Genomic DNA, 24,808 nt, shown 5'->3' on the forward strand with positions numbered 1-24,808 from the left:
TTACTGATTCAAGGCGAAAGCTGGCCTGCTGTTTGCTGATAATGCACCACATTTGTTGATCTTTAAATGAATAAAGACCACTAAAAACCTTGCTTGGAACTGATTTGCCTGGAAATGAGATTGAAAGTCAGTCATGTAGAGCAAGTTAGGCTTTTATTCTCTCCATGAGCCAAAACTTGGATGGATTTTAATCACAATTCTCCTTTCTGCAGGACACGCTTGCGCTCTCTGTCTCTCTCTCTCTCTCTCTCTGTCTCTCTCTCTCTCTCTCTCTCATGTAACAATATAGCAGGATTAAAGCTGATTCCTAGGGCAGGCAAAGAGGAATTGAACAGACCTGAAGGGAATGAACAAAGTTGGCTTTCAGTTAAGCAAAATGCTGTTGTGGTGCATTCATTAGTAACTTCCAGCAAGTTTCCTCTCAGCACCAACAGGAGTAGTGTTCAGAGGCCTTGTGCAAGGATTCTTGCTGCTGCTATGTAGCTTTGAGGGTTCCCAAGTGGGGCATTGCTGGAGAGAGCAAAGATTTCACCATGAGGCGAAAATTATAGATGTGATTTTTTTAAGTCAGTTGCACCTTCTTTTTTCTGGTTCTGCTCTGCAGAGCAGACAGTATTGTGGGCTCATGCAAACATTGGTGTGGACACATGGACCAAATACAGTACCTAGGGAGATCCTAGGGTTGGAAAGGTCCCTACAAGAACGATTTCTTCATCACACCTTAAAGAGCAGAAGAAAATCTCTGGAGATGGTGCTCCTTTCTCACAAAGTACAGGCTCCAACTTGTGGTTCAGGGTAGCCAGTGCTGTGTGGGGAATTCCTGTGTTGCTGTTTGCATTCTCATGGCTTTTGCCACCATACAGACATGTTCAGGAAAATAAAGGGACTAAATATTCTCCTTACAGTGTCCTTTTCTCCACTACCCTGTTCAATTTCACAAGATTTAGGTAGATTAATTAAGTCGGGGGTCGGCAACCTATGGCACACGAGCCGATCTTTAATGGCACGCTGCTGCCTGCCGGAGTTCCAGCAGGCAGCATGTCATTAAAAATCCTGCCCAGCCCGGCCTGACCCGCTCTTCTCTGCCCTCCGTTCCCCGCCCCCAGACACACACACGTGGGTTCAAGGGGCAGAAGCTTGGTCCTGTCGGCTCCCCTGCCTCTTCCTGTAGTGTGCTGGGTTCCTGCCCTCCTCTGTCTCCCCGTCCCTCCCTCCCGCCCTGCCGATCAGCTGATGGCCCTTGCGAGGGAGGGGCTCAGGAAGGAGCAGAGTCAGCGTACAGAGGCAGAGAAGAAGCGGGGACAGGGCCTTAGGGAAGGGGGTGTGTTAAATAAGGGCATATCTCCTCCAGCCCCCTGCCCTGAAACCCGCCCCCCAGCCCTGCACACCCCCCATACCTGTGGCCTGGCCCCTGTGCCCCACACACAGCCAAGGCCCCTGCCTTGACTCCTGTACCCCCCTCATACACGCCCAGCCCTCTGCTTGACTGCTTCACATGCACCCCATGACCCCAGCCCTGACTCTGCCAACCCAACACTTGTCCTGCCCCCTGCATCCCCCCTCACATGCCCCCAGCCCTCTGCCCTGACTCTTGCACCCCCCCCACATCCCCACCCCCACCCTGAGCACCAAATGGGAGCTCCTGCACACACACACACCCCCCACATTCCCACCTGCACCCCTCACACCAAGTGGAGCTGCCCAGGTAAGTGCCCCCACACCCAAACCTCCTGCCCCAAACCTGAGCCCCCTCCCTCATTCTAGCTCCTGGCCAGACCCTTCACCCCCAGCCCTGTGCTCAGTCCACTCCCACCCTCAGCTCAGTGCAGAGAGAGGAAGAGAATGGGCCAGAACCAGGGAGAAGGTAGGTACCCACTGTATGTGGGCAGGGCCGGGATCACGGCTGCCAGGAGCCAGCGGATGGAACCCTGAGCGACTCAGCCCACTGCCGGTCTGGGGTCCTGGCTGCCAGACCCTTCCCAGCTGGGGTCCCGGCCGCAGGCCCCACTCAGCCCACTGCTGTCCTAGGTGAACAGAACCCCAGACCAGCAGTGGGCTGAGTGGGTCGGTGGCGTAAGATCAACTTTTTAATTTAATTTTAAACGAAGCTTCTTAAACATTTTGAAAACCTTGTTTATTTTACAATACAACACTAGTTTAGTTATATAATATTTAGACTTGTAGAGAGAGACCTTCTAAAAAACATTAAAATGTATGACCAGCACGCGAAACCTTAAATGAGAGTGAATAAATGAAGACGGCACAGCACTGCTGAAAGGTTGCCGACTCCTGCATTAAATGTTAACTTATGAAACACTTCCACCTACTGGCCATGTAGGGCTCTGCATTTCTAGACTTCTGAATCCCGTTTCTTTGGTTGTGAGAGACATCACTTTTTTTAAAGGTTTGCTATTCTGGGAAGGGCTTATATTTGACCTCACAATGCCCTGAGTCCCGTTCATTTGAGAAAGTGGAGTGGATCAGTCAGGTAGTTTGGTGCTCTGTGCAAACTGAAAACGATGAGCACGTGCAGTTACCCTCTCACAGGTTCAGTGGTAAGCAACACTTAAATGTTGCAGCTGCTTAAAGAGTAAGAGTGGTTTGTTTGTACAGGACCATAATCTATCAAAGGCTCCCAGCGAAGGCCTGGGTCAGTGCTCTGTAACAGTTACTGAAAACAAGACTGAAAATGACTCTTGATGCTGAGGGAGCCCTCAGGGACCGTGCGCTTAGCAGTATGTCTAAGTTCAGTTCAGCTGCTCTTGGGAGGATATTCTACCCCAGACCTGTCTGCTTTTCTCCATCAGGCTCCTTTTCTAAGGGTGTTGCAGAAGGAGAAGTGGACTCTTCATTTGGGCCTCTAGAAGCCATCCGTCTGGTCATCCAGACTGATTCTCCAGTGTGGATCATCTTGAGTGAGGTAACCTGTTTTTCTGGCTTAAAAAAAGCAACTTAGATCTGGACAGTGCCTTCCACCAGCCTGGAACAGACAGAAGCCCTCCTCGCCCCCTGAATTCTTCCCACGCAGGCGGAATAGATATCAGGGTAAAAGGGGTGGGAGGGATTTTGAGTTCTCCTTGAAGGGAGAGGTGAGAAGAATTAAAAGGCCACTCACCCTGTTGAATCCAGAGTCCCTGGTCTTAGAAGCACAATCCTGCTCCCATGAAAGCTAATGGAAAAGCTCACCTGGATGTCCATGGGGAGCAGGATAGGCCCCTAAGTGGCAATGCATTTTGTATAGAACTTTTAATATGAAGCTGAGCCTTGGGGTTCTAGTGAGTTGCACAGAGAGACTGTTACTCTAGTTGGGGCGAGTGCTTTCCTGGCAATGTGACTGTTAAAACCAGTCCTTTGGAGAAAGGAATAGGTGCTTACCCCTTACTACTGGCCAGACAACTGAGAAGGGAGAAAATGGGCTTGTACAACACAAGTATTCTTTTAAACACTAATTAAATTCTTGATAGTGTCCTTTCAAACCCACGACAGTTCTAATAGCCAGGGGTCGACAACCAATGGCACGCATGCCGATTTTTTAATGGCACACTGCTGCCTGCCAGGGTCCCTGCTGCTAGCCCCGCCCAGCCCGCTGCTGAACCCAGGCCAGGAGCGGGCAGGGCAGGGCCGGCGGCCAGGACGCCGGCAGGCAGCAGCGTGCCATTAAAAATCTTGCCCAGCCCAGCCTGCTCTTCTCCGTCCCCCACCCACCGCTCTCTCCTGCAGGGGCAGGAGGCAGAAGCTTGGTCCTGCCCACTGCTGCTGCAGGGCAGCTTCCACCAGCTGCCAAGCTCCCTCCTCCCTCACCTCATCCCCCAGCTTGCTGGGTTCCTGTCCCTCCTTCTCTCCTTCTCTGTGCCAGAACAGCTGATGGCCCTGGAGAGGGAGGGGGAGAAGCGGAGTCAGAGCTGCAGCCACAGCGTGCTTGCTGCTCCCAGGGCCTTGGGGAAGGAGGGTGGAATCAGGGCATATCCCCTCCAGCCCCCTGCCATGACCCGCTCAGGGCAGGGGGTTGGGAGCATCCCCGTGACTCCATCCCGCCCCCTGAACCCCCTACCGTGACCCCTGCCTCCCACACAGCCCCCTGCCCTGCCTCCTGCCCCCTCACACACACACAGCCCCCTGCCCTGACCCCTGCACCCCCCACGACCCCAGCCATGACTCTGGCACCCCACAGTCCATTCCCTGACTCCTGCAACCCCCTCACATGCCCCCAGCCCTCTGCCCTGACTCTTGCACCCCTCACATCCCCCCCACCCTGAGCACTAAACGGAAACTCCTGCACCCCCCCCTCATTCCCACCTGCACTCCTCACACCAAATGGGAGCTGCCCAGGTAAGTGCTCCACACTCAAACCTCCTGCCCCAATCCTGAGCCCCATCACTCATTCTGGCTCCTGGCCAGACCCTACACCCCAACCCCCAGCCCTGTGCTCAGCACTCCCACCCTCTGCTCAGTGCAGAAAGAGAGGAAAATGGGCTAAAACCAGGGCGAAGGTAGGTACCCACAGTATGTGGGCAGGGCTGGGACCCCAGACCGGCAGCGGGCTGAGCGGGGCCAGGACCCTGACTGGCAGGAGCCGGCAGATGGAACCCCCATACCGGCAGCAGGCTGAGCCCCCCCACTGCCTCTCAGCCCACTGTCTTGGTTTCTGGCTGTCGGACCCTTGCCAGCCAGGGTACCAGCCACAGGCCTCGCTCAGCCCGCTGCCAGCTTAGGTGAATGGAACCCCAGGCTGACAGTGGACTGAGCCCCCCACTGCCAGTCTGGGGTCCCAGCTGCCAGTCCCTCTCAGCCCACTGCCGGTCTGAGGTTCTGGCTGCCGGACCCTTGCCAGTCGGGATCCCGGCCGCAGGCCTCTCTCAGCCCACTGCCGGTCTAGGTGAATGGAACCCCAGACCAGCTGTGGGCTGAGCAGGCCAATGGCATAAGCTCAGCATTTTAATTTAATTTTAAATGAAGCTTCTTAAACATCTTTAAAACCTTGCTTACTTTACTTGTGACAATAGTTTAGTTATATATTATCGACGTAGAGAGAGAGACCTTCTAAAAAACTTTAAAATGTATGACTGGCACGCGAAACCTTAAAGTGAATAAATGAAGACTCGGCACAGCACTGCTGAAAGGTTGCCGACCCCTGTAATAGCCCGAGGGTCAGGGGATTTGGCTTTTTCTGCTCTCTAATATCATTTGTGTCCTGCAAATGGGGCTGTCCCCTTGCTTGCTGGTGCCCACACTAGCATCGTTAAGTAAGGGGTGTGTGCACTGCCCTTTGAAGACTAGTCGCAGGCTGCAGTCACGTGATCTTCTGGTATCACCTCAAGATGGTGTCTTGTCAGCAACAAGTTAGCAGAAGAAACCCACCCTCATTCTAATGCCCTTCATAGGTGTCTTCACCCTCATGTCCTCTCTCCCTGCTAGCGTGGGGACTGCCTGGAAGTTTTCTACCTGAGAAAGTGCCCTACCCTGAGGCCTTTTGCTTCCTGTCTCTTATTCTCCCCCATTCTATCTTTTCAGATTTTTCTGAAAAAAGCAGAATGAAATTCCCAGGACGAAGGGTGGATGCACAAAGGAGTTGCTCAGTCCCTTTTCCCAATCTTCCGCTCCCTTTTATTCCCTTCCCTCAGTATGCAAACAGTATGAAAGTGTTGCATGCAGCGCACCACCACCTGCTGCAAGCCAGAAAGGAAAAAAAAAATCTGTGGTCAAAATACACAGATCCTGGCAAGCTCTGCAACAGACTACATGGAGGGGAAACCTTTCCATAGGTGGGTGCTGGCTGGAATTAAACAAGATAACACCAGTGCCCGCACTGGCACATGTTGGCTGCAGCTGACTTTGCGGGGGGTGGTCATACTGTCCGCTCTTGCTGTATAGAGACCAAGGGAAAATAATCCTAGTTTAAAGGTTTGGTTTGTTCCCCTGGGCGAGGACCACACTCTCACTCATCCTCTCAGGGATATGGCTCCCTGAATGTAGCAGTTGGGTCACATTACAGCATAGTTTGGCATGCTTACAGATCGAAGGATCTAATGAGCAGGAAGGCCAAACGTATCTTCAGCCCAGGAAAGGGCAGACCCTAGCTATGGTGGGTGAGTGGGGGGCATGGTAGCCCTATTGCCAGAGCAGTGGAGAGGGACAGTTTTTTGGCTCTGGGCGACTGAATTCCCCTTACCAACTGCAGAGCAGGGTTGAGGTGTATTGGGGAAAACAATCACAGCTTGAATCACTTCATTTCCCCTTGCCCCAGCAAAAGGCAGTTCCTCCAGGGCTACAGCTGAGGATTAAGTGAGCAGGAAGATGGAGCTCTCCTCTTGGTCCAGGAAGGGTTATGGTTCTGCCAGAGGGGATTACGTATATCGGAATGGCAGGGAAATACTAAACCACACTGTGCCTGCCAGGGTTGAACACGGCCCCTGAATAAAACTTATGTTGAGGGCCCCAGTGTCTTCACGCCTTGAGATTTTGAGTGCAAAATCCATCTTTTTAATAAATATTTCAGTTACTGGTTGATGTGAATTTTGAAAATAAGAAGCCCAGTTCTAAAATGGTCGGGAGTCATGTAATTTCTCAGAAGTTTTTTCTGAAATCCCAATGTCTCTTCAGCTATACACTGGAATGCATAATACTACTTTAATGTGCTGTATTTTTTATTATTGGATACATTTGATTTTTCAAGTACATCTCTATATAAATATATATTAAAAATAATGTGCACTGTAATAAAGTTTAATTAAATTTAAAATCCTTGCCCTTGTCTTCACTCAGGTTTTAACTTTCTAGCAAGAGGCTCTTCATATTTGACTTGCAGACTGTAAAATTGCTTTCCCTTTCCATGGCTAAGCAGTGTAACTGTTGAATAGGGTTATAAATTAGCCAAGGTAGTGCTCCTCGTGGCACTGGTGCCAGTTCCAGGGGCCCTGCTTTTACAGGCAGGTTGCTGTAGTTGCATAACTGAACAGACTGTAGTGCAGCTCTGCATATAGTAGGAAAAGGAACCATTGCTAAACTCTCACTCATTGTAATATGTAAAATGTGCCTTTTTTTTTTTTCCTTACTAGTCTACTATTGACAAGGGCCACCTGATGCTGAAAACATCCTCAGTGGCTCTGTATCCAGGTAGAGGGGCTTAATTCCTCCCTCCTCAGTTCACTTATTAAAACCAATGCAAGTTTCTGTTGGATTAGGAGAGAGCCTTTCTTTGAATGGCCTTTGCTTTTAAAGTGTGGTTATAAAAGAAGAAAATTGCTGAAGTATTGTGTGTTCCTCCCCTTCAAACCAGTATATCTAAAGCTGTACGTTTGGGAAACTATCTCTTCATCTTTTCTGGCTATTTTCTGTCTCCACTCACCAACTGTGTATGCAGTGCACCCCTGGACTGTCCTATGACAAATGTATTGACTCGGATAGCAGAAAACCTGTGTATGTTTCCCATTGCACAGGTAAGTGCAGCAAGAAGTAACTACAACAGAGTAAAAATGTTAAATGTTTGAGGCAGCTTGTAGTTCAGCAAAGGTCAGCAACATTAGGTGGATGAAAAATTTGACAAGGCCATGCCTGCAGGTGTAAGTTCTGAGCAGTATTAACTGATACTTGCTTAATCTAACTCACTGGCATAATTAAAATCTATCTTCAGAGGACCCAAAAGGAGGGTAGAATTGTCACAGGCTCTTTCCTGAGATATAGTGAGTTCTGCTAATTTAGCAGCTTTCTCACTCCATAGGTTGTGCAGAAGGATCCACAATTCTGTCAGACAAAGTTTAGGTTCTTGCGAACATCAGATCTACCTCAGATCAGGGCTATCCAATATTAGCAAGATAGACTCTCTAGGCCAGTGCTCACTGACCAGTCGACTGTGATCGACTGGTCAGTCCTGGAGCCTCTCCCAGTCAGTTGTGATCTCCGGAAGCTGCCAAGTGTGGCCTCGGGGTAGAGGGAGCAGGGGTCTCCACGGACTGCTTCTGCCTGCAAGTACTGCCCCCACAGCTCCCATTGGCCGGGAACAGGGAACTGTGCAGGGTGCCTGCAGAGAGGGGTAGCCCGCGGAGCCATGTTGGTCCCTTCCAGGAGCGGCATGGGGTCACAGCTGCCCGAAGTAAGTTCCACCCCCTTCAATGGGCAGGTTCTGAATGGCTCTGCAGCATTAAGACCAGGCGTAGTATGAGTACAGCAGGCCCAGCTATGCTGGACCAGCATTTCTCTTCCCCACCCAACCTGCAGCCTCCCAGAGCCAGCCCCAAATACCTCCAGCCCTGAACCCCTCCCAGAGCCAGCATCCCGTACTCCCTCCTGCACCCCCAGCCCTGAGCCCCTTCCCAGAGCCTGTACCCCCTGCACCCCAACATGCTGCCTCTTCCTACACCCCAACTGCCCCCGTCGCAGGCTCAGCCCAGAGCCCCCTCCCACATTGCGAATGCCCCAGTCCAGAGAAAGTGAGTGGCGGGGAGGAGAGCAGGGCTTTGGGGAAGGAGCGGGGTAGATCCTGGATTGCCCTTAAATTCAAAAAGTGATCTTGGGCGTAAAAACGCTGGAGACCACTGCTCTAGGCTAAAGACTGTGACAGCTCTTGGTTTGGCCATGGAAATTAAGGCTCGTCTTTTTCAGTTATTGTTGCGCTTTGAGTGCCCAGTTTGATTGCTCGGCTCTCCTTTGTTGAAGTTCAGGGTGCTCCTAGCAGCTTAGGTGCTCAATGCCACAAGCCATTAGAAAAACATGGGCCTAACAGCGTTTAAAGTATTATATGAACAAATGTCCTAGAAGCAGGTGGTCTAGACCTTGCCTCCCACTGTTTTCTAATACTCTATTTGAAGTACTGCTACCTGCTGCATAGAAGAAACAGTTGAGAATTACAACATCCTCTTTTTATTAGCTTAAGCAACATCCAACAGAAGCTGATTCTAGTGGCAAAATCCTTAATTTCAGCTGGGTGCATGGGATGGGAAGGAAGAAAAGCATGTGCTAATAATCACATCTGTCTTCAGCTTCTCGAGCAAGCCTGTGCTTTTCTACATGCACATGCACAACTTTTAGTGGGGGAAGAGAAGGCATTTTAAAAGCCAAATGAGGGAAATTACTGTAGCATTGCTCTATTCTCCACTTGCGATTAAAGCTGTTTCCTGATAAGTGGCACTTGCTGTGTATAACTTGGGGTGGGGAGAGGGAGAGAACCACTTTCTCCCTCTTCCCTCTCATTAAGGGAAGAGAATTGATGCAGGGGACAAGTGTCTGAACATAAGTTTGGGAGTATTTTAGGTCTCTTCAGCCACAGCACGCTTGTGCTTTTTAGCTCTCTTTTGAACTGCTTAAGTGTGAAGAAAGTGAAGGTTAAATTCTCATCAGCCTGGAGAAGTTATGGGAGATGCTGAGCTAAACCCACAACTCAGCAGTCACAGGGGCTGTTTACCACCGGAAGAGCAGTTGCAGTTTGCTTGGAATTGCCATTCTCCCCACAAAAGAATTCAGAGACAGGAAGTGACCCAAGAGCCCAGCTATGGACAAACCAATCAAAATCCACAGAACTTTGGCACTGAAGTACATGGGCCCCAATCTGTGTGAGGAGAAAACACAGTTAACTTGTGGATAGTCAACCCTGGGCTATTGCTACTGCAGCGTTAATACGTTCATTAAAAGAGAACAATGACCTCCTCTGACAGGAATGATTTTTTTATGTAACAGGCTTTGCAAACAGCCACCTGCCCTCAAAAATCCAGGGTGTTTTTAAGCTATTTATTTTCAGTTCTGTGCAGCCTAGCAAGGCATCTTCACCACTGACAAATAGTAAGACCCTCACTCTTGCATAGGTGGTTGTGACACTGAAGACGCTGCATGCTAGAACAGCCGGCTTCACAAGTGCTTGTGGGTGACAAGGTGGGACGCACAACCTCAGTAAGGCATTGAGAGGCTGGGCCAGGCAGTTATTTAACAGGAAACTTTTGTGTTGGCTTTAGCATGCATAAATCCCTTCAGCCAGTACAGAATCCACTTACTTTGTTATAACCTTTGTCTCAAACGAGTAACCTTCAGTAGCACTATGTTTAACGCCATAAAGCCAGCTGGCGAGAGTTAGTGTTAAGCACCATGGAGTCAGCCTCAAGTGCAGATTGAGTGTTATGGACTGCGAGCATTCCCCAGGATAGATGTACTCTTCATTTAGAGGAACTGCACTGCCCATTGGTACTCTCCAGTGCAGAGAACTCCTGCAGTTTGGTTTAGACCTACTTGATGAACTGGTAACATGTTCATGGTGCTGTTGCCAGGGGCGGCAGGGAGAAATTAATAGCAGCAGTGGGTTTCTAACAGCAAAGGGGGTAAGGAGACAGGCCCAGAGCTGCCTCTTCAGGTATTTTGGCACCTGCCTCCAACTGATTTTAATGTGTAGAAGGCAGGCTCCTTGGGCACTTTCACCCACCTGCTTTCATGCCTGGCTACTTACTCACCTTCCATGGGCAGACAGCCTGTATCCCTGGAAGTACTGGTACCGAGCATACAGGTAGAGTAGCCCACAGACTGCAGCCACACCTAGACGTGAAGCACAAACCAAAATTATTATTGGGCAGTGCCCCAAATGCTTCACTGCCAGGGTCTGAAAGCAGGGATACAAAGGCCGACAAGTAACTGGCAGAGAACAATTCAGCAAAATCAAAATTACAAATTGACAGTGAGACACCTGCCCACTGCATCCTGTGCTGCCTGGGAGGCAGGGGCCCATTGCCCTCCCACCATTTACTGACCATAAGGACAAGTAAAAGGGGGCAGAGCCTGTGGGGAGAGGCGACGTGGGAGTGGGGCCTCAGGGGCAGCTTAGGGCCTGGGGCTTGGAGGGGAAGGAAGGGATGGGGCTATGGGGGGAAGGAAACCTGCCACCCCTGCTGGGAGGGGTAATCATGGCTTTTTCCCCAGGCTACAAGCTGTATTCCCACACCCCTCCCTCTTTAGGAGAAATAAATGAATAGTAGTACAGTGCCTGAGCCTTTTAGGAACTACTGCGTGTCAGGGCCAAATATGAGCAAAGTTAGCAGCTTAAGTAGGAGGAAGACGGGACTAGTTCATCTCCAAAGGCTAGAAGCACTAACTAGCCAAAGGACAATGCGACGATGTAAATGTCTCCCTTGGGAAAAGCACAAAGACCTCCCTACATTATCAAGCGGTCGGCATGTCACATTTTCAGTATTAAAATGTAGCTGCCCAAACCAATGGAGGTTCATTTAAATCTGGCCTATTTCTCCCCTTTCCCCTCCCACTTCTCCATGTTGAAACAGCTCATCCTTGAGCTGTAGGACGCTGCTTGCTTCCAGCAATTAGCTAGCCACAGTTTGATGTAAGTGCACCAATGTTATAAACCCAAGCCAGTGTCTGGATTTTGGTGGGATTTTTAATTATTTTACCTTGTTGGAAGAAGATTCCAGCCACCCATAGGACAGACACAAAGATTGGAAAGTATTCGGAGCAGTTCGCCCTAAGGAGAACCAGAGAAGATAAAGTTAAAACTGCATCACTACAAAAAGCAAAATCCCATATAAACCCCCTCCCAGGACCGTGCATTTAGCAATTCAGTTTCAAAAATATATTTTGTCACAAGTGGGCAGGATGAGTTTGTGGCATTGTGTGCAATGGGCTCCCTTTCGGCACTGTAGGGCAAATATGCAGCACAGGCTAGGGAAAAGCACCAGTAAACCAATATTTGCAGTGCTTTCAGTCTTCTGGACACTGCCAAAATTAGCATTTCCCACCAAGCCTGAGTGGAAGTGGCAAAAGCTCCTCTTCAGAGACCTACGCAGGGATTATGTAATTTGCCCCAAACCACAGGCTTTCTGCATCAGAGCTGGAATTAAACATGTGTAAGGTATTCCCCCCTTTAAATTATTAACAGGAAATTACCCAATCACCTAAAGCATAAAGTCGTAGGTGTTTAAGAATTGCTCTGTGCCATGCTACTGTGCTGAGTCAAACTTTTGCTCAACCTTAAAAGTCCCCAGCATCCCGAAAGGAGCATTCTGGCATTCGTCACTCAGCAATGGGGAATAAAATCTCCAGCTCTATTTTTTTTTTAAATGGCAAAAGGCACTAAATCTTCTGCAAGCAAGTACATGGAGCCTCTTTCAAATGTGAAAAGTTTTACAATTCCATGGACAACTCATCTAAAATTTGGCCAAAAGAGTCTCCTCTGGCCCTAGGGGCTATGCCACATTTGAGTCAGAAACAGGAGTATTGCAAATTTTATAAAACATGCATTTAAACCCTTAGCTAGAGAGAGGGGCTGCCGGTTTTCCACTATGAAGTAATAAATCTATGTTTTTAAAAACATCAAAACAGCTCATCCATCAGAATCAATTTCCACAGAAATAACTTTTCCCAAGTAATAATTATCACATCACCTCCCCCACAAAAGATGCAATATTGAGTCTCAGTCTCACATCTGCCATGCACAGAATTAAACAAAGAGGTTTGTGGTCTGGAACTGGCTGTTGCATTTCACCCTTGGTGGCATTTCCGTGTGTCTTAAATGAACTCAAGGGAACATTTCGGACAGTCCAAACATTTACTGTTTGCTGGGTGAGGAAATACAGCCTGTTAGCTGTTCAAAATTTACTGCTGTATTGAAAGTAGCATTCCAATTGTCATCAAGAATCGCATCCTATTTCTTGTAATGCTCTATTGAAATAAGAAGCAGACCATGGCTAAAATGAGCAAATTCTTCCTCTCCCCTTCTGACTGGGAAAACAACAGAGTCCCATGTTCGTTAGCAATGTGATGGACCTGAGCCAGAGCCAAGGCCTTGTGTGTTTCCTCGGGAATCGCACTGATTCAGTGGTCAGGGTGGGTGCATCCACACTGACCCCCCCCTCAGAGTGGAAAGATTGAACAAGGGCTGGGCCTCAGGGTTCTTACAGATACAGCAGTCCCTTACCTTGCACCCCTTCACTCAACAGAGCAAACGGGAACACAGACTGGGCAGAATTAACTTAATGAGCTGGCTGGAACAGCTCAAAATAAATGTTTGTTACACCTCAAAGGAAACCTGCATGACCCCTTCAAAAGATGAGCCTGGGCGCTTCCAATCATAACTTTGCTAGGCAGCAGCGAGGATCTGTGGCTGGATCAGTCTTCCCAGGAGCTCAAGGGAGGTTGGACATAGCGCCTGGCTCTAGCCTCAGTTTAGATGTGAACACAACGAGTAAAGGAAAAATCTCATACTGAGCTCTGAAGACTCTCTCAAATTCTGGTGGGCCTGCTGTATCCGGGGGGGAGACGTTGTACTTCCGCCTGGCGTAGATCACCTGCAGTGCAAAATAGGCTGGAAGAAACGAACAAAGAAGGTAACACTGACAGATGTACATTGCATGTTACACTCATTACACTACCCCAGGGGTCAGCAATCCTTTCAGAAGTGGTGTGCCGAGTCTTCATTTATTCACGCTGTTTTAAGGTTTTGCATGCCAGGCATACATTTTAATGTTTTTAGAAGCTCTGTCTAGCAGTGTATAATAAATAACTAAATTATTGTTGTACATAAAGTAAATAAGGTTTTTAAAATGTTTAAGAAACTTCATTTAAAATTAAATTAAAATGCAGAGCCCTCGGGACTGGTGGCCAGGACCCAGGCAGTGCGAAATGGGCACGTGTGCCATAGGTTGCCTACCCCTGCACTACCCCATGCATTATCTGGTTTGGAACTAAGGGAGTTCTAAAAATAGCCACCCTGCTTCTAAATTTTCATTACAAAGTCTATGAAAATCAGACACTGTTAATGAGTGGACTAAATAAATTACCCCACTTATGTTATGTATGTGCATTGTATGGAACAGACTGTATGGCACAGACAATTTAGACTTTGCCTTGTGCTTTGCATCGCAATCTCACACACAGCCAGCAGCAGCAGCAGCAACGGACACTCTGGCGTATACTGTTTCATAACAAGCTAAAGTTAGCCACAACTCCAGCTGCACACAGCCTAGAACAATGCTGGACTCACAACGCCACAAGTTCAAAAAAAGTCATGAGTCAGAAACCTAAAAATTACGACATTAAAAGAGCGCTCATTATTTTTGGGCCAAAATATTAATAATAGTTTTGGCCAGTCTTCTGGTTAACGCCCCTAATGATGCTCACCATGTGTGGGGTGATTACAGCATACAAATGATCATAATAATTAATATCCTAGCTCTTATATAACACTTCTAATCAGCAGCTCTCAAAGCGCTTTACAGAGTGAAGTATTGTTGTAGCCCCATTTTACAGATGAGGAAACTGAGGCAGAGCCAGAGTCACTTGCCCAAGGTCACACATAGTCCAGTGACAGAGCCAGGAGTGTAACTCAGATCTATAGAGTTCCAGTTCAGTGCTCTTCCACTAGCCCACACGTCCTCTGGCCCCAGGTCCTCTGTGCTCTGCTTCTCACAACTGGCTTCCCCGAAAGCTGGCCCATCTCCAAGGGCCAGGGCTGCCCTGGGAACGTATCTCCATTAAAACTGCCTGAGGTGAGGCTGCAGTGCAACAGCTGAGCTTTGGGAAAGGAGGGGCGGAGGCAGGAACAGAGCCATACAGCGCTACTCCAGCTTTGACCCACTCAGCTTGGAAAGTGGTGCCTGGCGGCTGAAGGAGGAACTGCGGGCAGCGCTGGCCAAATTCCTGAGCTGCCTGTGTTTTCTGGCACGACCACATAGTGCCACTCCAATGATAACAGTGGAAGGGTTGGTGACACAGGCAATAGCGCGCTGCCCCTCAAGCCCTAAGAAAAAGGAGCTGTTTAGGGTGAAAGCAAAGAACAAAGGGACCTGATCAAAACCCACTTCCTCCTTTTGTTAAACACAATCAGTGAGGAAGTAGCTGGAGCCAGGGCCAGTGCAAGGCTATTTTGCGCCCTAGGCGAAACTTCCACCTTGCCCCCTCCCTCCCACCCCCACTTTATAAACTTTCAAAAATGAATCCTGCATAATGTGGCATTGTTCATTAGCATTAATACACATTTGGCTTGAAAATTTATTAATTTCATTATTTAGTTTACATATTTAATGAATAACCTGACGGTGGGGGCTGGCTGGCTTCAGGCAGGGGGTGCGGCGGGGGCTGGCTGGAGACCAAGTGGGGCTGACTTTGGGCATGGGGGGGGGGCCCTGGGGCAGAGCCAGAGCAGCAGGGAGCAGTGCAGCACCCCTGGCAGCCGGAGGAGTAATGACATCACTTCCTAGCTTGCCAGTCGGAGCTGATCAAAGCCGCAGCGCCCCCTCGCACAGCGGCGGGAAGAGGGTCACACCTTTAGCTGGCGCCGGGTGAGCATCCCAGACATTTTGGGCACCGCTTTTTGGTGCCCTCAAATCTTGGCACCCTAGGCGGCCGCCTAGTTTGACTAGTGGTTCCACCGGCCCTGTCTGGAGCCTGGGGAATGGACAGCTGACACATAAGAAAGTGTCAGGATCCAGGCACAAGGACTAGGAACAGTGATGCTGCCAGAGCTAGAGCCAAAGACTATCAGCTGGCATCTGTGTAAAGACCAGCAACGCTCATCCCAGGAAGGATGATTGTTACTGCTTTCGCTATACGGTGTAGCAGCTTGAGTCTTTTTAAACTGAACTTTGCCAAATTCCTTTCTGTGCCTTCTAAGAATGGGTGCTGGCTGCTCCTTTGATGCCTGTACCCGCTTGCTACACTCAGCAGCATGTTCACCAGGGTCAGATTCAGCTGTTCTACCGAAATTCAGTGCCTAAGGCAGCAGTCAGGTGCAACGCATGCAGCAGATGAAAAAAAAAAAAGTCATTTTGGAAAAGCACAACCTTGTGGGCTTTCAAGTCACTAAATGCAGTTGCTGTAGTGCACACACATGGAAGAGGGGTTAAGAATCCCCCCCCCCCAACACACACACACTACTGTCCTTCTTGCCCCAAGCTTGTTTACACAATACACATACTGAAACCTAATTGGAAACCTGGGTGATGCAATTCCCTGTTTTCATAGGACAATTCCAGTAAGCATGGGCTCCTCTGTCTCTCTCTCTCCAATGTCATATTCTGATGGGATCAATGTGTCAGTAACGATATCTATTATCTTAGAGGTAACCTGCAAAACATTCACTCTTGTGTAGCCATACTGGGTTTTTAGCACCTCTAGGCTGCAGCCACTAGAGGGAGACATTTATATGGCTTTGGAAAGCTACAGCAGCTTCACAGAACATACAAAGATACAGTCCCAATCCAGAGCCCTTACAAGTGACAACCAGGACAATGGTTCAGATAAAGGAAAATACTGAGAGATCAGTACAGATGGGAATAAGGAACAGAAATCAGTTTTAAGGAGGAGAAAGCCATTAGTCGAGCGGCGCTCATGTCCCGTATAGTACAGGAGGCTGGTATAGACACACTTGGAGGAAAGAAGAATTATATTAGAGATTTAAATAATCTGATGTTGTAATGCAACTTCAATAAATTTTACTTAATTATTTTAAAAACACACACTTCCTTATCCAATTGTTGATCTGTTCAGCACATTTCTTCCTATTAATCAGCATTCAGCTGTAAATATAGTATTGGGGGGGGCCTTATAGAAGAGCTAGAACCAGTGAATAAGAGCTTCAGCAGCACTTTGATTGTGTTATGATAAACATCACCCATTTACCATTCAGCTACAGAGTTCAGTAAAAAACAGCCAGAGAGCAGATGTCTGATATGATATGAACCTCACAGTTCAGCGCTATTTACACAGGATATGTGGGGAGAGCTTCAGAAGCAAGATCTAATCAAATATTAATTCCTGTCAACTCCTCTGTGCGTCAGTAAAACACAGACCCCTAGTAAATGCTTTTTCTTTTCCTCTTAATTTTGTCATTCTCAAGGCACCTCTCAAAAAAGTGCAGGCTGATGTAAAGTCACTGCATAGACTAGCACTAACAAATCTGTTAGTCTTTAAGGTGCCACCGGCCTCCTTGTTGTTTTTGTGGATACAGACTAACACAGCTATCCCCTGATGCACAGACTAGTGATCACAGTGCTAGATTTTTGCATAATACTGAGCACATCAGGTGTCACCACATATGCTTAATTCAGTCCTATAAACAGGCAATAATACATGCGATTAGTTTCATTTTTTTATGCTTAATCAATAAACCAAGTTTAAACCTGTTACAAGTTTACTTGCACCTGGGAACAATTGAACAGTGAGTTCCCGTAGGAAAACGCATGTGCTCAATGAGTATTTATATAATTAACCATCACCATCAGAGGGCAATTAGGTCCGCTTGAGCCCCCCCTACCCCTGCCATAGGGATCTGAAATATCTGCACAGTGTAAGAATGAAGGCTTACACACTACTGGTGGTGCTTAGAATGATACATTACAAAAAACCCACCTTGAGCTTTGCAATACCCACATTCAAGCTTTTTCCTCAGAGGCAACTCCCAGAGGGAAGCCAGTTGAATCTGGTCAGACTTTATGTTTTTTGTCAGTAGAGCCTTTTATGCATCGCTGGACAAACACAGTGTTACACTGACACAAGGGGGGGCAAAAGGGGAAAGCTTTTCCTGAAAGAAAAAAACAGAAGCCCAGTGTGCTTTCAACACTTTGGTATAGGACATTTGTGTGCATTTACTGAACATTAAGCTTTCACCTTTGTTAAATTGTGATTAAGTGTTTTAATGATTTACTATCAGCCAAGCAACCTGTGATGTTGCACGCTATATGATTTTATGAACGCACGCTGATGACTGTGAGTATAATAGAACTAAAGTATGCTTCATGCAAAAAGGTCTCTTGTAATCTACTGAGTGTGATCATCCTATTCGTATAAATGTATCACTCTTGTATCTGAAACTAGAAATATGAAGTATAACTCTGAGGGCCTATTGTAATTATGCAAAGTGTGAGCCATTAATGGTTTTGAATCTTGATGGCTGCCATTAATCAGGACAATTGACTGTAGACGGCGCTGCTTTACTTGCAAGTCTTCCTGGATACCTGTGTGCTGGCAAGTGGGTAACGAAGTCTTACAGTGACATGTGATCATGTCACCTGAACTGGAATCCCTCTTTAACCTGTTGTTTTTCCATTGAGAAGGAAGAGTGGGAACCCAGAGGGACAAAGGCTTCCGGCCTTATGCAAAAGATACATAAGTGGGTGGAACAGACAAAAGGGGGCTGCAATCATGAGAAATCCCCTAGCTACCACCTGAGCTGGAACAAGGGCTGTACCAGGGGAAAGGATTGTGCCCAGACTAGGAAGGCGTCCAGTCTGTGAAAGAAACTTATTGAAACATCTCTGAGGGTGAGATTTTATCTGTATTCAATTTTATTACTGTGTTAGGCTTAGACTTGTGGGTTTGGTTTTTTTTTACTTGGCAATTCACTTTGTTCTGTCTGCTATTACTTGGAACCACTTAAATCCTACTTTTTGTATTTAATAAAATCACTTTTTATTTATTAATTAACCCAGAGTATGTATTAATACCGGGGGGGGGGGGGAAACAGCTGTGCATACCTCTCTATCAGTGTTATAGAGGGTGAACAATGTATGAGTTTACCCTGTATAAACTTTATAAAGGGTAAAACGGATTTATTTGGGGTTTGGACCCCATTGGGAGTTGGGCATCTGGGTGTTAAAGACAGGAACACTTCTTAAGTTGCTTTCAGTTAAGTCTGCAGCTTTGGGACACATGGTTCAGACCCTGGGTCTGTGCTGGAGCAGACTGGCATGTCTGGCTCAACAAGACAGGGTGCCGGAGTCCCAGGCTGGCAGGGAAAGCAGGGGCAGAAGTAGTCTTGGTACATCAGCTGGCAGTTCCCAAGGGGGTTTCTGTGATCCAACCCGTCACACAGCCCTAACTCAGCCTTGTCGCATCGTCCTCAGAAATGCTGGGAGAAATCTATCTGTCCACAACATTTTGATCCCTGTTTCTCCTCCTTAAGTCCCCAAATAAATGAATCTTACTTTTAATTGTATAATTCATGCAAAGAACATGCCTTTGTTAGTTCCAGAAAGAGACCATCGCATTTAAGTAACAAAACAGCACGATGAAGGCAAACATTTTTTGCTATTCAAAAAAGGAGCATGTTCGACAATAATCAGATACATAGCACAAAGCTACTGTACCTAGGCCTGGTCTACATGAGAAAATTAGAGCGGCATAACTACATTGCTCAATGATGTGAAAAATCCACCCCCCTGAGCGGTGTAGTTATGCTGACCTAAGTCCACGTGTAGACAGCGCTATGTCAATGCAAGAATTCTTCTGTCACCCTAGCTACTGCCTCTTGGGCTGGTGGATTATCTCGATAGCACAGATAGCGTCTACATTGAAGCACAGCAGCAGTAGCATTGTAAGTGTAGACAAACCCATAGACAAACTTCCTAGGCATAAAATGATGCTACTTTGCATGATCAAGGCTGTGGCACAGTACAATATTTGTTAGCAAAGACCTGTAGGTATCAAACCAATGTTCTGTGACTCATTCCCTATATGCCATCTGTAAAGTGCAAGAAGCCTACAGCAGAACACGTCTAAAAGCCCCTGGAAAAATTCCTTGATCTTTCCTTGAGACAAAGTTGTCAAAGTGGAAATTGGATGTAGGGACATTCTAGGGGCAGCTGCTCTAAACATATCTCAAAAACCTAAATAATAAGCAATTTACTACAGCCAAACAGTAACAAAAGATTTATAAGCATGTGATCAAAATACTTACAAGTGGGCTAAACCCAGGGGTATTTAGACCCATTTTGGTTGGCTCCAGAATGATCAGGCAGGTATTCGCAATGACCCCTTTAAGCATTTACTTTTTAATATCCTTAAACAAGCGATGTCACTGCCAATTACTGACTTCAGCACAAAAATTAAAAGAAAAAAAAGTTAAGGCCTGGTCACCCTTATTTTAGAAGAGCGGCAAATTACTCTTTGTACTGAAACTGTTTTTGAGACCTTAACTACACAGGGATGACCAGCATCTTTACAATGACAAAAATCAGGTGAGATAGTACAAAACCTGAGTCTTCAATTGCAAGTTCAGATGAACTGAATGTTTTGAGGGAGGTAGAATTCCTCTGCTCAGGCCATGTCTACATCTAAAATTTTGCAGCGCTGGTTGTTACAGCTGTATTAGTACAGCTGTATAGGGCCAGCGCTGCAGAGTGGCCACACTTACAGCAACCAGCGCTGCAAGTGGTGTTAGATGTGGCCACACTGCAGCGCTGTTGGGCGGCTTCAAGGGAGGTTCGGGGAACGCGAGAGCAAACCGCGGCGAAGCTGGTCTCCTTTCCCGGTTTGCTCTCGCGTTCCCGGAACCACCCAGCAAACCTCAGGGAAGGAGACCTGCTTGCTCGGGGGTTCGGGGAACGAGAGAGCAAACCGCGGCGAAGCTGGTCTCCTTTCCCGGTTTGCTCTCGCGTTCCCGGAACCACCCTGCAAACCGCAGGGAAGGAGACCTGCTTGCTCGGGGTTCGGGGAACACGAGAGCAAACCGGGGAAGGAGACCAGCTTGATTACCAGAGGCTTCCTCAGGTATGCTGGGATACCTGCTTATTCCACGGAGGTCAAGAAAAGCGCTGGTAAGTGTCTATATTTGATTACCAGCGCTGGATCACCAGCGCTGGATCCTCTACACCCGAGACAAAACGGGAGTACGGCCAGCGCTGCAAACAGGGAGTTGCAGCGCTGGTGGTGCCCTGCAGATGTGTACACCTCCTAAGTTGCAGCGCTGTAACTCCCTCACCAGCGCTGCAACTTTCTGATGTAGACAAGCCCTCAGCTGCGGCGTATACGCAGAGTAATTGACCAATTAGACCTGAAAAAGCCAACTCATCTCACTGGCAATGGAGGATTACCTTGTTACACTACACTTTCAAATTCCTTGTTCAGTCTAATTTTAAGTGTTGTAGAGCAATGGTGCTTCCACCATCTAATAATTCTTATGGTCAGGAAACATTTCTTTAATCCCAGACCAAGCCTATGTTAAAATGGAATTAAAGCTGACTTCTAAGTAAAATACAGTACAGGGATATTTCAATTATTCCCCCAATCAAGCCTTAAATACCCAAGAAATTTGGAGTTAAGCTTAAATTTAAAAGAAATCCTGACATGGAAACAAACAAGCACTCAAAATGACCTTCTCGCTCTCTCTCTCTCTCTCCTATAGTCACAATATGGCTAAAAATCATGATAGTGTTTGGGGCCCAAATTAGGTTAAAATAATTTCTGAGGACACGTTACTTTAAGGCAGGCCATTCATCTGGTTTTAAACTGAATGGTCCTGTTTTCTCAGGTTTGCCATCCACCTGGCACTGAGGCAAAATCAGTCATGGTTTTGTCTAGCTGACAGGGGACACCATGTTGAAGAGTGCACTACCCTGCCCCTGTGACTATGCACAAAGGTGACCTGGGCGGGGCAGCGTGCGCTTCAAAATAGCTTGCCAGGTAACCTTGCATGCGCACATACAAGCATGGGCAGGATCATGCAGGCCCATGTCATTCCTAAAAGTACCAGATTGTCCAGTGTTGTGGAGATCTGTGAGTGGCCAACCTACATTATTTCTACCTCCCCATGGGAAATTAGGACTTGTCATAATTTTTCATAACAAGTTTTTCATATCAGAAGCTGATGCATAAAAATCTCTTTCAGAGGAACTCATGAACAACTGCCCTCTTTCAAAACAGCCACCATTTCCCACTGTTTTCAATGGGATTGAGATGACACAATGCTCCTCTGTGAAGGTAGTGTCTATCCCTTTCTAAAAATGGCTAATTGAGGGCACGCTGTAGCCTCACTCCCAGTGGGAACAATGGTCAATATAGAAGCCATTTTGAAAGAGGGCAGTTCTTTGTGCAAGTTTCTGTATAGAGAACATTCTTCAGCCTCTACTTGAAGAAACTTTCAGTTAATGAATATGAAAAATGACTATTAATTCCAAAAAAGTGTGGCCTATGGCCATGATTTCAGTTGGCTTTAACTGAAAGAAAAGTTTGAAGAGTCTGTATCATTCCATTATTAGGACTTCTAGGGACAAAAAAATGGTCTGACAAGGTGCCAGATTCCTTAAAGGACATATTTTAAAATTAAATATAACTCCTAAACTAATTAACAGATTTACTTGTAAATTCTCAGCAAATTAATTCTAAACTCTAAGATGTAATTGTAGTGAGATTGCTATGTATGAAAAATATAGTGTAAAGAGATTGAATCCCTACCTCAAGTAAAAAAACAACCTCCCTCCGCCCCCAAAACCCATTCAACTCAACCTTCTCTATATAGCTGCAACAGTCTCCTCCAGGATATTCAACCTGAGGATCTCGCCTCTTAACTCTAATTCCAGTACTGCTTGGACTGGACTAAATAAATTTTCTACCTCTGGTATATATTGTTCAAATACTGGTTGTATGTAGTGTTGTTGTAACCATGTTGGTCCCAAAATAACCTCTACCCCGTTGTAACGCCACCCGTTATAACACGAATTCGGATATAACGTGGTAAAGCAGCACTCCAGGGGGGCAGGGCTGCGCACTCCAGTGGATCAAATCAAGTTTGATATAACGCGGTTTCACCTATAACGCGGTAAGATGTTTTGGCTCCTGAGGACAGCGTTATATCGGGGTAGAGGTGTATTAGAGAGACAAGGTGCGTGAGGTAATATCTGTTACTGGACCAACTTCTCTGGGTGAGAGAGACAAGCTTTCAAGCCATACGGAGCTCTTTTTCTGGTCTGGGAAAGGTACTTCCAATGTCACAGCTAAATGCAAGATGGAACAGATTGTTTAGCATATTCTAATCTGTTCCACCGTGTATTAAGCTGTGACACTGAGAGTACCTTTCTCAGAGCTGAAGAGCTCTGTGTGGCTCGAAAGTTGCTCTCACCAACAGAAGTTGGCCCAGTAAAAGATATTACCTCCACCACCTTGTCTCTAAAATAGGGGTTGACAGTTATAGTCTGTCATACCGCTCCTCTCTCCTCTGCAGTCATTACTGCTTAATCAAGAGGTACTTCTTAAAAATCTCTTACCTCAAAAATTCACTTTCTCCACCTCTTGATCAGTTTTGTTGCTTTTTTCTGAATTCTTCTAGTTTATCAATACCTAAAATTTAATGCAGGGATCTAGGCACGGGCTCAGAGTCCAAGAGCAGTGGTTCTCTACTGGGGTACATGTACCCCTGGAGTTACGCAGAGGTCTTTCAGGGGGTACCTCAACTCACTAGGTATTTGTCTAGTTTTACAACAGGCTACATAACAAGAACTAGCAAAGTAAGTACAAATTAAAATTTCATACAGACAAAATGAGAAAATCAGCAATTTTTCAGTAATAGGTTGCTGCGACACTTTTGTATTTCTATGTCTGATTTTGTAAGCAAGTAGTTTTTAAGGAGGTGTAACTTGGTGGGGGGGTACTCAAGACAAATCAGACTCGTGAAAGGGGCACAGTAGTCTGGAAAGGTTCAGAGCCACTGTTCAGGGAGTGAGACTAATTAATGCCTCCTGCTCTGAAGCGTGTGATGATACAGCCTAGAAAGTCACACTGGCTTTTTTGTTACATTGCATTATCAGCTCTTCTGCTTCATCATCCACCATTAATACATTTAATAGATTTAAATAAGCTGTATAGAAACAGAATAATTACTACAGAGAATGTAGTGTACAATATGTTGGCATTGCTTGTGAAGCAACAGGAATAGATCTGTATGTGACAATGTACATCTGTGCCACAGAGATTTTACACCTCTGCGTGTGCGCCCGTACTTTAAAATACCATAAAAGTCTCCTCAAAGCACTGAGGAGTATCCCCCTGACTTTAGTTTGGATACGTTGCCACAGCTTTTTTATTTGTGCAAAATTACGGCAACTTAAAAAAATATAAATATAAACCGTGGAGCCTAGTTAATCGATAAGGCCAGTGAGTCAAGTGCTAGTTTCCAGTTAACACTGCGTTTTCATTTCCGAAGGTTTCGGAGTAGCAGCCCTGTTAGTCTGTATTCCAGGAGTCCTTGTGGCACCTTAGAGACTAACATTTATTTGAGCACAAGCTTTCCTGGGCTACAGCCCACTTCAGCGGATTCGTTTCTGTAGCACGAGGAGGTTTGAGGGCTGAAAGTCATTTGAGTTCTTTGTAACTCAAATGCCAGCGGTGGCGATAACCGTTTTCATCCCGAGCATCCCCCAAACCATTTGCATCCTTTACTGCCCAGGACAATACCAGCCTTTCATCGCGCCCAGCCGGGTAACCCCGTCCCCGCCCCCGGCGCTGCACTGCCTAGACGACACGGCGGTAGGCTAATGGGAAAGCGGCCGGGCACCCCACCTTGCTCCAGGACTCCCAGCACGGTCACAGCGGCCAGCAGCGCGATCTGGTCCAGCATCTTGGTTCTGACGGGCGCTGAGGCCAAAGAACCGGTCCCAGCTCCGGCCGCGGAGTGACTGCGGAGTGCGGTCTGCTCCCCCTGCCCCGTGTGCACACCGCCACCTACTGCTGCGCGCTAGCAGTGCTTCCTCCTCGCAGCGCTAGTTAACCCGTGGCGTGCTGCAGAGCTGTTCCTGGACAGCGGCGGGGAAGCCGTGGGACAGCAGGGAGCTGGGGGCTGGCCAGCCCCTAGGGACCGAGGGCAGAAAAGCAATGTCTTGCCCTTCACGTGCGGGCCCCCGGGTTCCCTGCTGTGCGTGGAGGGGGCGCCCCGTCCCGAGGATGCTGCTTTGCTCCGCGGGGCTCGCCCCGCTCCCTGGCTATCAGTTCGCGCGGGGGAGATCCCGGGCTGCGCTCCCCCACGGGCTCTGCACTCGCGCTGCTCCAAACGGGGGTCGCCGGACTGAGAGAGGCGAGCAGAGGGTGGGGAAGAGGCAGGAGAAAGGGGTGGGAGCGG

At 47.5% G+C, this 24,808-nt stretch overlaps 2 protein-coding genes across 6 annotated transcripts in view; one reads left to right on the top strand and one right to left on the bottom strand.

The window, feature by feature from the left end:
* MGAT4B (alpha-1,3-mannosyl-glycoprotein 4-beta-N-acetylglucosaminyltransferase B) overlaps positions 1-6,739 on the top strand; it is a 103,724-nt gene extending 96,985 nt beyond the window's left edge. For all 3 annotated transcript variants that reach the window (XM_050961565.1, XM_050961563.1, XM_050961564.1), the window contains 2 exons: positions 2,808-2,920; positions 5,512-6,739. In XM_050961565.1, coding sequence (XP_050817522.1) covers positions 2,808-2,920; positions 5,512-5,535 — 137 coding nt within the window. In that variant the 3' untranslated portion in view covers positions 5,536-6,739. The remainder of the gene's footprint in view (positions 1-2,807; positions 2,921-5,511) is intronic.
* LOC127055058 (leukotriene C4 synthase-like) lies at positions 11-24,571 on the bottom strand. 3 transcript variants are annotated; one of them, XM_050961637.1, is made up of 5 exons: positions 24,253-24,571; positions 13,189-13,288; positions 11,379-11,449; positions 10,431-10,512; positions 11-337 (listed from the first exon to the last, which is right to left on the bottom strand). In XM_050961637.1, the coding sequence occupies exons 1-5, from the start codon at positions 24,308-24,310 to the stop codon at positions 295-297; spliced, it is 354 nt and encodes a 117-aa protein (XP_050817594.1). In that variant the 5' UTR covers positions 24,311-24,571; the 3' UTR covers positions 11-294. The 3 variants fall into 3 exon arrangements, with proteins under 3 accessions (XP_050817594.1, XP_050817595.1, XP_050817593.1); XM_050961638.1 differs by lacking the exon at positions 11-337 and adding an exon at positions 6,841-7,740; XM_050961636.1 differs by lacking the exon at positions 11-337 and adding an exon at positions 8,838-9,541.
* Between the last annotated feature and the right edge of the window lie 237 nt (positions 24,572-24,808).

The sequence above is a fragment of the Gopherus flavomarginatus genome, chromosome 7, assembly GCF_025201925.1.
Source record: "Gopherus flavomarginatus isolate rGopFla2 chromosome 7, rGopFla2.mat.asm, whole genome shotgun sequence".
NCBI lineage: Eukaryota > Metazoa > Chordata > Testudines > Testudinidae > Gopherus > Gopherus flavomarginatus.